Consider the following 11,238-nt stretch of genomic DNA (forward strand, 5'->3'; position numbering starts at 1 on the left):
AAACCAGCCATGGCCAAAACTTCCAAAGCCACCAAGCGGTTTCAGAGCAAACACTTGAAACACACCATCGACCACCGCAGGCAGGTGCAGAAACACAACAAGCTAAAAGGCAAGAAGAAGGAGCCCAAGGATGAGCCCAAGCCAGAGAAAAAGTCCACCAAGCCGGTTTTCGATGACATGTCCATGGAGGAGTTTTTCGAGCAGGACATGAAGATTCCCGAGCCCAAGAAGGGGTACAAGGTGAAGAAGGCTGACGAGGAGTCGGACGACGAAGATTCTGAGGATGACATTTCTGAGGACATTGAGTTGGATAGTGAAGAGGAAGACAACGACAAGGCATCCGTTTCAGATGGCGAATCTTCTGAGGAGGAGGACGAGGAGCAGCTCAAGGAGGAGATGGACAAGCTTGCTGAAAAGGACCCAGAGTTCTACAAGTACTTGCAGAAAAATGACAAGGAGCTTTTGGACTTTGAGGGTGTGAACCCCATGGACGCCATTAGTGAAGATGAGGATGATGAGGAGGAGGAGATTGAGGAGGAGAAGCCAAAGAAGGAAAAGAAGAAGATCGACATCAACAGGGAGCTCCTCACGACGTGGAAGAAGCAATTGAAGAGTCCTACCGTGAAGATCATCCTGAACATCGTGGCTGCTTTCAAAGCTGCCGTCAATATCAACGCTTCCGAGGAAAGCGACCGCTACACCATTACCGATTCGTCCATTTTCGCCGATTTGATGTTTGTCGGTTTGAGACAGATCCCCCAGGCTATCCAGAAAGTGTGCCCATACAAGACCAACTCCAAGGGCATCAGAAGCGTGAACGAAAAGCACCAGGACTACGAAGAGTTGTTCCGTATTTTGAAGACCCAGCACACCGCCTTCATCACGCTTTTGGAGGATATCAACAACACCGAAACCGCCGCTTTGGTTTTGACGTCTCTCCAGGAAGTGTTGCCTTTCTACACCTCCCACAAGAAGATCCTCAAGCGTATTTACACCGCTGTGGTTGACGTTTGGGCCACTACAAAGGATGTCGAAACACAAATCGCCGCTTACGCTTTCATGAACAATTCTGCCAGAGAGTTCCCCAAACAGGTCCTCGAGATCATCTTGAAACAGACCTACTCGTCTTTCCTCAAGGCATGCAGAAAGACCAACATCCACACGATGGACCTTATCAACTTTGCCAAAAACTCTGCCGCCGAGCTTTTCGGAATCGACGAAAACTTGTCCTACCAGGTCGGTTTCGAATACGTTCGTCAATTGGCTATTCATTTGCGTACCACCATCACCAGCACCAGTAAGCGTCTGGCCAACTCCGACAACAAGGAGGCTTACAAAGTTATCTACAACTGGCAGTACTGCCATTCTTTGGATTTCTGGTCCCGAGTGTTGTCTCAGCAGTGCAACCCAGAGATTGAAGAAACCAAACACAAGAACAAGGAGAGCCCTTTGAGATCGTTGATCTACCCCTTGGTCCAGGTCACCTTGGGTACCATCAGGTTGATTCCTACGCCGCAGTTTTTCCCATTGAGGTTTTATTTGATTCGTTCGTTGATCAGACTTTCGCAGAATACCGGGGTTTACATTCCAGTGTTCCCGCTCATCTTGGAGATCATGACCTCCAGTCTTTTCAAAAAACCAGCCAAGAACGTCGCCTTGCCTGCTTTTGACTTTGAGCACAACATCAGAGCAAATCAGCAGTACCTCGGCACCAAAGTGTACCAGGACGGTGTCTGTGAACAGTTCATCGACTTGTCTGCCGAATTCTTTGTGTTATACTGTAAGAGCGCTGCTTTCCCCGAGCTCATTACACCCCCAGTCATTGCCCTTAGGCGTTTCATCAAGAAGTCGAAGCTTATAAAGTTCAACAAGCAGCTCCAGCAGCTTGTGGAGAAATTGACCGCCAACGGTTCGCTCATAGTGTCCAGAAGAGCCAACATTCTGTATGGTCCTTCTAACAAGGCCGAGGTTCGTCTTTTCATGAAGGACACCAAGTGGGAAACCACTCCTTTGGGCCAGTATGTTGTTGTCCATAGAAGAACCAGGGAGGAGAAGTTGAGACTTTTGAAGGAGGCTGTTTTCGAGGAGGAAGCAGCAAAGAAGAACGCCAAGGCCAAGGACGTGGAGATGGAGGATGCGCTTGCTTCCGGCAGCGAGGATGATGATGTTGAAGTCTCCGACGACGAGTAAACTGTTGCCTGCCAACAGTTGAGTTTGCATAACTAAATACATGTACAGTAGATCATGGATCTATCGGGATGAAGTTGCCGACGATGCAACTGGGGATGTTGTAGCGGTCTCTTCGTATCGTGAAGCTGAAGCAGCAGCTTTTTCTTTTGAAGCCGTCTTTGGTTCTCAAGTTGCAACTCGTAAGAACGGCTTTCTGGCCCTTGTCAAACGCAATGGCACCGTATTTCTCCCAAAAATTGACGGCACTCTCTTCGCTCATGAGCTCGTAGATTGCAAGCTTTCCGTCTTTGAGGTCGTCTGTGGTGACTCCCACCAACGAAGCAAACTCCTTGTTGCCTCTGTAGATCTCACCTGTACGTCTCCAGAGACAGGCGGGAATGGCCATGGACGTAAAGACACGGTCGTAATCTAGAAGCATACGCTCGAAGCTCTCCTCAACAAGAACCAAGTCCACATCCTTCAAGGTTCTGGCAATGGCTCTGAAAGCAGGACGGAAAATCGAAAGCGGTTTTAGAATTCTCTGCCTACTCGACTGGTTCATGTAGTTGTCCATGTAACCCTGGAGACGAGCGTATCCTTTGGCATAGTTGTACGGTTGTAGAAGGCCAGCCTCCAATTTTGCTTTGATGACCTGTTTGAGTCGTTCCTCGGGCGAGATTTCTGTCGTGGGGTCTGCAGCGGTTAAGAAGAATTTGTCACGAGCTGAGTCAGAGATTACCGGTTGCGGCTGGTCCGGGCCCGGTTTAGCGCCTTGCTCGTACTGATTCCCGTCTGTAGGAGCCTGTGTCTGTTGGTGCCCAATGACGGGGCTTTCTTGATTAGGGTTGTCAAACACCGGTTGCTGGATGTTGTGGGGCAGAAACGAGAGAAGATTAGTGTTGCTGTGGTTGTGGTTTTGGTTCTGGTTTTGAGTGTTGGTTTGGTTCTGCGGCATCAGGAAGGCCATCAACGAATCGGGGTTGTTGCCGTTGGCCCCTAGCGAACCGCCCACCAATTCGGGATCGTCAATCATCGAAAGAAAATCGTTCAAGGAGCTGAACTCGCTACCTGCGTGCTCCGAGTAAAAGAAAGGCTCCTCATTAAAAGGCAAGTTTTTCAGAAGGGCCCCCATATTGGAACCTACCCCGCCAACGCCCTGACCTGAAAAGCCGGAAGCACCCGCATTGGTGGGCCTATTTTGCTGTGGAGCCATGGTCTGGGCCTGTTGGGGTTGGACGAAGAGTGAACCCGGGTCAGTCCGGCTGGCAGCCTGGTGGTACCCGGCCATATCCGGTTGGTCCAAGGTTTGGTTGGAGGAAGTGTTGATTTCCGGGGCCGAACTGGACGATGTAGGCTGTGCTGTGTTTGTTGACCTTCCCGGGGCGGATTTCTTGCGCTGGCGGCCCGGGGTGGGCTCATCATGGCATAAATGCCCAATTCCTCTTTTGATACACCTCAGACAGGGTCTTGAGTCGTCGCAGATCATGTGAGACCGGCGGCAGTAAACACACGCCATTTCGACCTTTTTCTTCTTTTTCTTGGGTTTTTTCGTCTCGGTGGACGACCTGGAAGACGTGGATTCTGTCATTGATTGGCTGGTGTGGGATCCAGCTTGAGCACCCTCGACGTTCAGCTCAGTTTCCTCGGACTTTTCTCGATATTCCATTTTTGTTATATGCTATAGTTTGGATGCAGACGATGTGAAAGCCGTACAGTTTCCATCAAGGTCAGAAAGTTATGGAAATCACTGGAGGACAATAACAGAAAAACCGTGAGCAGTTCGATATGCGGCACGTGACCTGCGTTTTTGTCTCACCAGCTTCTGTGGGGCACCTTCCTGTACCCGACATCCCCCGGGAGGGCTTACATAGAAGAGCTACTAATCATAGTAAATCGTGTCGTAACTCGTTATCATGCTAATTCATGCGGATCGTAGATGCTGTCGAAGACGACGATGCTGTGAACATGGTGGACCGGCTCAGCTCCAGTGCCCGTCTCAGCTCCAGTGCCCGTCTCAGCTCCAGTGCCCGTCTTACGCCGGTCACTGTATCCTCGGCCTCTTCGTATCTGGTTTCCACAGACAGCCCTGGCGTGAAATATGCAGATGGTAGTGAGGACATAGCTGAGTTGCGTCCGGAAGACTCCAATCGTGATGCAGAGGGGTTCTCCTGTTGGGAGAACGACGTAACAAAGGAGGAGTTGGAAGAGGCGTTCTCAGGCAGCGCTTCTGGCGACGTTTGCGACGACATTTCGGTGGCAGACTCAAGCTGGAAGCTTCTTACGGCCGCTGTGGACCGCACCTCGGGCAGCGTGTTGTTGTTGAGCTGTGAGCATCCCGGTAGACCTATGGTTCTCTCCATCTGGCCCAAATCCACCGCAGGCGGTGCAACCAGCGATGTAAGCAAAGGCAGCGTCTCTGTGGGCCTCATGACATCGTTACACAAGGGACATGTGCGGCGGAAGTTGATGAGCCAGTTTGAGAGGCACTTCTCGTGGAAGATGTGGTGACAGTCCAAAACAAGCACCCGCAGCTGGAGAGGCGTGAACTTGTCCAAGCAGATAGGACACTTGAATGTGGGAAAGAAATCGTCGGGGGCAAATAAAAGCCCAAACTGCTTGCGCATCAGATAGAGGTCTGTGCCGTTGATGACGAAATTTTTCATGGAAGCTGGTGTCTCTGGTTCAATCATGGAAGCGACGTCCTCGGACGATGACGGGACCAGCGGAATGTCACTTGTCTGGTATGTGGCGGTCAAGTAGTAGTAGAAACTCTGCGTGGGCACCAAGTGGTTTTTGTGGTATATGTACACTGGAAGGTTCTTGACAAGGCGCTGGTTCATGGCGCTGACACGCCGTCTGCGACACATCTGAAGCGTTCTGACGAGGAGATAGCAAATGAGAATGAGTAATGGCGGCGACACGGCCATGGAAAGAAGGAGATTCATCCAATTGTCGAATGCAGCGGTTCGAATCAGGAGCTCCAAATGCTCCCACTCGAGGGTGCCAAGCATCTTGAAGTCCTCATTCAGAATGAAGAGGATTGGTGTTGCAAGCTTGCCGTCTGCATTGAATGACGCCAGGTACATGGTGATGAGAGCCCTATACGGCTCATCGTTAGCCACTATAATGGCCCTGGGCAGCAAGTCTGAATTAAGCAAATTCAGGATTTTCCTCACAAACGTGCATTTGCCCCTAAGCACGATCAAAATCTTGTCCTTCATGTCCTCCTTATTTTCAGGAACCCAGGGTCCCTCACAGGCATCTCCCGGCACTATGGCGTACTCTGCTGTCAAGGAGCGGCTGATAATCGGACTGAAGGAAGCGTAGCGTGCCACCATTTCGTAGGTTTCGTTGGAGAAATTGTATGAAACAATCAGATCTATCGGGAACACCAGGTTCACCACATTCGTGAACGGACTGTCCAAGTCGATATCGAGATCCACGACTTTGCCCGAGTCCTGGGTCTTTTCAGCGTCACTCGTGCAGCCAGCAAAATACCGGCTTTTGCACATGGCCGACAAATGGTACTCCTTGATGGAGTTTTTCGTCAAAAACAAGGCATCTCCAAGCTGGAGCTGGGAGGCGGATATGGCTTTTACGAGCACCACGGCCGCCACCACTATGGTAAAGATGGCTACAAGCCTTCTGGCCCGCGGCATGGTCAACTGGAGTTATGGGGCCTTCAAATCAGAAAAAGCTGGTATATTTAGTGCTGGACTCCTACTCTGGTGATTTAGGTGGGGAAAAAGTGTGGTGCACGGGTGTGGCATGATCGAGGGCTTAGACCGGACCATCGACATTCCCAGGGCGATTGGGACAAAGATATGATGATTTTTGTGTTTTGAGGGAGTGTATTGATAGGCTTTGGGTTTGGGTTTTGGGGTTTTTGGCTGTGGTACTTTGATGCGACGCGTCCTCTAATGGTTGCAAAATGTGCTGCTGAGGCAGGGCATTTGAATTTGTGATGGTTTTGCAGAAAATGGACCAGGTGCTCTAAATGCGTTACCTAAATGATGTCATTTGCTTAATGACTGGCATGTGGCGTGGAAACGGTGGGGAAGACAGGCGACTAATGGCTGCGAAATCGGCCCACCATAGGGTAATTGGAAGTGTAAATTCAAGAGTTCCAGAAAAAAATAAGCATCTTTTTTAGCATTTTGAAAAATTGAGTTTTGACGGTGAACAAGCTTGATTCAGGCATATTTGGCACTTTTGAAATGTGGTTGCCATGGGAAGATGTGTTGCATCATGTTGCTATGTGGAGAGACCGCATCGTACGTTGATCGCATGGCCTTGATACCACCGTGGTTAGTCATTCGCTGTCAGTGTTGTAATTTTTGGTTTCTTTAGGAAAGAGAAACAAAAGAGAATGCAAGAGTCTAAGTGTTTTGGTGGGGTTTCTTGGGAATGCTCAACACAGGTTGTACTTGAAGATATACAGTGTACTACACTCTAGCTCACTCGATGTGAAATCAGCTTCAGTACGGTTAGACTTGTTATTAGTGCATGGATGGTTTCCACCTTTCCTAGTGCCTTCTATAGAATGAAGAGTTACCGACGCCTTGCTTTCAGACAGGGTAAAGCTATTCAAATGCATTATGGTAGAAGACAATAACTGTGAGCATTTGCCGATTCAGCTTCTTTCACCTACTTCGAAATTTGCTTATTCTCTTTCTGTTTATCTGTTTCTCCTGCCTTTCTTGTAATTCTTCCAATCGTACTTAGACCCTTCAACAAGCACACTGCAGCACCATTGCACATTTTCTACTTCGAATAGACTTTGACGAAGAAGGATTGACTTTTTCGGCTATCAAAAACTTTTTTTTTGTTTTTGTTAAATTCATCTGATAAAATGGACTTTTCCACACTTACTACAAATTTATCATATTGTCCCACCAAACAGACATTTCCAAGATCTGTGTACCTCAGCATTTAACCATCTCGCAGCGGTTTGCAGCCGGAAGCATAAACGTAATTTTCCGATGAAGTCTTGATTTTCACCACACTCCATCATCTTACAAATATGTAAATGGGATTTTTTCAAAATCCCAAATTTGCAGATACGACCCACAACTCCAGATACGATTCTGTCTTTGTCTTTGGAAACAATCACCTGCTATTCTGTATGCAAGTGAAGCCCGACCTGCGTCCAACGCTGTCTCAGCCTCACCATAGCCCCAGGGGTGTATCAACAGATCCCATGAAGGAAGCCAAATACACGGAAAATAGTGGCCAAATCGAACTCGTTGGACCCAATTGAGTGGGTATACCAACTTTCAGAACTCAATTCGCCCAAATTCAGCCTCCACTTCAACATTCACCCTTTTGAGCCCGCACGACCAAGCAACTTCTACTACCGTGCAATTTCCAACTAGCAACAACTCCAACACCATGCTGGCTCCCGTACGCGCAACGGATGTATGTATTTCCAACTCAATCTCAAAACTCTTCTAACAACAGCCCAACGAGATTCTCAGTCCCCGGAGCAGGTTCCTTTGGAAGATCAGCAACTTGAGGATATCAAGACCGAGGTTGAAAAAGGTAAGGACACCACGGTGAACACAAAAACAACCGATTGGACCGTCAGTGAGGATTACAATTTCGATGACTGTGAGCACGAAAAACCTGAACCTAGGCAGCCGGTGCCTCCTGCTTACAGAGGATGGAAAGAGGTGGGCGGATACGACCACCATGAGAAGTTGACTGCTGAAGATGAAGCTACTGACTTGTTGCTGAAGGGCTCCTTTTTCGACAATTACTTGCCTGCCGTTGCCTTTGGCGACTGGTACCACAATGTGGCCTACATGATTCTCAGCGGCTTGTTGTCGTGGATTGTGGGATGGTTCCGTTTTTCGTTGGCTCCCGTTTTCTTCATTATGCTTGTCTTTGGCATCTTGTACCGTAGTTCTGTCAGAAAGTACAGACAGTCGTTGCGTGAGGTGGCCCAGAGAGAGTTTTCCGTGAAGCTGATTGAAAACGACTACGAGACCATGGACTGGCTCAATGTGTTTATGGAGAAGTTCTGGCACTTTTTGGAGCCCTCGGTGGCTCAGATTGTCACTGAACAGGTGAACCCCATTTTGGCTGCCTCGCCTGCCCCTGCGTTTGTGAAGGCCTTGTGGCTCGATACTTTCACTGCTGGTACCAAGCCTCCTAGAATCGTCAATGTCAAGACTTTGGCTGGCACCGCTGACGATGTCGTGGTTATGGACTGGGGTGTGGCTTTCACGCCCAACTCTTTGGCTGATTCCAACAACAAGCAGCAGAAGAACAATGTCAACGAGAAAGTCATCACTGTGGCCAACATCTTTGGTGTTGAGATTCCCGTTGCTGTTTCTGACGTTTCCTTCCACTGTTTGCTCAGAGTCAGATTGAGAATGATGACTGCCTTCCCTCACATCGAGACCATCAGTGCCTCGTTGATGGAGGCTCCTCATATCGATTTCAACTCGAGACTTTTGGGTAACACGTCCTTCAACTGGGAGGTTTTGGCCATCCCTGGTTTGTTTCCGCTCATCAACGAGATGATCAAGAAATACGCTGGTCCTATTTTGTTCTCGCCGCTCTCCTTCCAGTTGAATGTCCAGCAATTGATGGCCGGTGCTCCTTTGAACTCCGCCGTGGGTCTTTTGGTTATCGACGTCAAGCACGCCAAGGGTTTGAGAAACTTTGGCGGTATCAACAACACCGTCGACCCATACGTTACTTTTGGTTACTCTAAGGAGGTTCTTGAGCACACTTCGGTTAAGGACGACACTACAGAGCCCGTTTGGAACGAGCGTTTGTATGTCTTGGTGAACACCTTCTCGGAGCCTTTGAACATCAACATTTTGGACAAGCACAAGCGCAGGAAGGACAACCAGATCGGTTCGATCCAGTACGATTTGGAGACTTTTAGAGACAAGGAGCAGCAGGATATTACTGCTCCTATTATCCGTAACAACAAGCCTGTTGGTGAGTTGCTGTTGTCGATGCACTACATGCCTACTTTGGTTTCTCAAAGACAAGCCGACGGTGCTGTCATTCCTCCTCCTGAACTCAACAGTGGTATCGCCAGAATTGAAGTTGCTGGTGCCAGACACTTGAAGTCTGAGGGTGAGAGTCAGGAACCATTGACTACTTCTGCTGAGATCTGGGTCCAAGGTAAGTGTGTTGTCCAGACCGGTGTTCAAAAGAAAACCAACAGTCCTACCTGGTCGGATGCCAAGGAGATGATTATCTTCAACCGTGCTAAGACTAGAGTCAAGATCTTGATTAAGGACGACAAGGGTAAGGTGATCAATGCTATTGTCAAGAGATTGAACGATTTGATTGATGCTGCCATGGTCGACGATCCATGGTTCCAATTGCCAAATGGTGGTGAAATCCAGATCAACTCGTTCTGGAAACCTGTCATGTTGGAAGGTGCTGAGGGTACCGCTGGTTACACTCCACCAATTGGTGTTGTCAGAGTCAGCGTGCAAAGCGCCGAGGACTTGCGTAACTTGGAGACTATTGGTAAGGTTGATCCATATGTTCGTATTTTGGTGAACGGAAGTGAGAGACGAAGAACAGCCTATTTCGACTCGACTTTGACCCCCACTTGGAATGAAGTGCACTATGTGACTATCTCATCGCCTAATCAGAAGTTGACTTTGGAAGTGATGGATACGGAGAAGATGGGCCCAGATAGAACTTTGGGTTCGTTCGATGTGAAATTGCAGCCATTGATCCAGAAAGACAACAAGGGTAACTACATTGAGACTGTTGATCCAAAACAGCGTACCTCTAAGTTGATCCACAAGAAGGGACCTAAGGGTACTGTGACCTACTCCTTGTCGTTCTACCCTGTGTTGCCAGTCATGACAATGCAAGACATTAGAGAAGAGGAGGAAGAGCGCAAGCAACAAGAGGAAGTCAAGAAGGAGTCCGACAAATTGGTCAAGGAGAAGGGTGAGAAGGAGGCTTCCGAGTATTTGGAGGAACAGGAGAAGCGTCAGAAGGAAGAGCAAGAGGAGAAGGAACAGCTCAGTTCCGGCAAATTGAACTTGGGCTTGGACGAGTTATTGGAGTACAAGAGCGGTGTGTTTGTTTACGAGCTTTCCGAGATCGAATCCTCCAAGGAGGGATTGTACCTCCAGGCTTTCTTCGATAACCACGGTCTTCACGACTTTGTTACTCCAAGATTGAAGCAGAATAAGACTACCCTGACAACTACAGGTGAATTCACAGTCAAGGAGTTGGAGAGTTCCGAGGTGACTTTCAGACTTCAGAAGAAGAAGGATGCCAACAAGTTGGAGAAGCCAGCTGCCGAGGGAACTTTCAAGGTGTTGGACTTGTTGAAGGACTCTTTCAACAAAACAACTACCATCACATTGTCTGGTTCTGTCACAGCAACCATCAAGTTGCAGAGTTCTTGGATGCCTGTCATTTACACTTCTGGTATCCCACCTCAGGACTCCATGGACAACTGTGGTGTTTTGACCATCACAGCTAAGAATGCCGAGGACCTTCCTGCTGGTGACCGTAACGGTAAGTCTGACCCATACGTGAAGTTGCACTTGAACACCGAGAAGGATGCTTTCTTCAAGAGTAAGAAGATCAAGAAGACCTTGAACCCACAATGGAACGAGCCCACCGAGGTTGAGCTTGTCAACAAGTACGACACTGTCATTAAAGTGGTTGTGTTTGACTGGGATGTCGGTCCAGAGTCTGACGACTTGTTGGGTATTGGTTACATCCATTTGTCTGAGATGAAACCAGAGGGAGAAACCGAGTTCACTGTGCCATTGTACGATGAAGATGACCAGGATGCTGGTGTGGCCTTCTTCTCAGCCAGTTTCGAGCCAAAGTTCATTCTTCACTGTAAGGCTGATTCCGGTAACTTTGGTCTTGTCGGTTCCGGTGTGGGCGCTGTTGGACACCTTGGTAAAGGTGTTGGTAAGGGCGTCGGCAAAGGTGTCGGCAAGGGTCTTGGAACTGTCGGAAAGGGTCTTCGTAAGGGCTTACATTTCGGCAAATCTTCCGATGAGTGATTTTAATAATTGTTTTCTATCTTCATTTATTTTAGTGTTCGGGGATCTAGCGATC

The 11,238-nt window shown here is 48.6% G+C and overlaps 4 protein-coding genes across 4 annotated transcripts; 2 read left to right on the plus strand and 2 right to left on the minus strand. All coding sequences in view use genetic code 12, as the record gives it.

The window, feature by feature from the left end:
• Positions 1 to 9: 9 nt before the first annotated feature.
• On the plus strand, positions 10 to 2,190 carry NOC2 (mRNA-binding ribosome synthesis protein; the record flags this gene model as incomplete). The annotated part of the gene is made up of 1 exon (XM_025482322.1): positions 10 to 2,190. The coding sequence occupies one exon, from the start codon at positions 10 to 12 to the stop codon at positions 2,188 to 2,190; it is 2,181 nt and encodes a 726-aa protein (XP_025336940.1).
• A 52-nt stretch (positions 2,191 to 2,242) lies between these two features.
• CWT1 (Cwt1p) lies at positions 2,243 to 3,835 on the minus strand (the record flags this gene model as incomplete). The annotated part of the gene is made up of 1 exon (XM_025482323.1): positions 2,243 to 3,835. One exon carries the CDS (start codon positions 3,833 to 3,835, stop codon positions 2,243 to 2,245), a length of 1,593 nt encoding a protein of 530 aa, XP_025336941.1.
• Positions 3,836 to 4,085: 250 nt separating this feature from the next.
• On the minus strand, positions 4,086 to 5,828 carry CXQ87_003864 (uncharacterized protein; the record flags this gene model as incomplete). The annotated part of the gene is made up of 1 exon (XM_025482324.1): positions 4,086 to 5,828. The coding sequence occupies one exon, from the start codon at positions 5,826 to 5,828 to the stop codon at positions 4,086 to 4,088; it is 1,743 nt and encodes a 580-aa protein (XP_025336942.1).
• Positions 5,829 to 7,560: 1,732 nt separating this feature from the next.
• CXQ87_003865 (tricalbin) lies at positions 7,561 to 11,183 on the plus strand (the record flags this gene model as incomplete). The annotated part of the gene is made up of 2 exons (XM_025482325.1): positions 7,561 to 7,572; positions 7,647 to 11,183. 2 exons carry the CDS (start codon positions 7,561 to 7,563, stop codon positions 11,181 to 11,183), a joined length of 3,549 nt encoding a protein of 1,182 aa, XP_025336943.1.
• Between the last annotated feature and the right edge of the window lie 55 nt (positions 11,184 to 11,238).

The sequence above is a fragment of the Candidozyma duobushaemuli genome, assembly GCF_002926085.2.
Source record: "Candidozyma duobushaemuli strain B09383 chromosome Unknown D_B09383, whole genome shotgun sequence".
Classification (NCBI taxonomy): Eukaryota; Fungi; Ascomycota; class Pichiomycetes; order Serinales; family Metschnikowiaceae; genus Candidozyma; species Candidozyma duobushaemuli.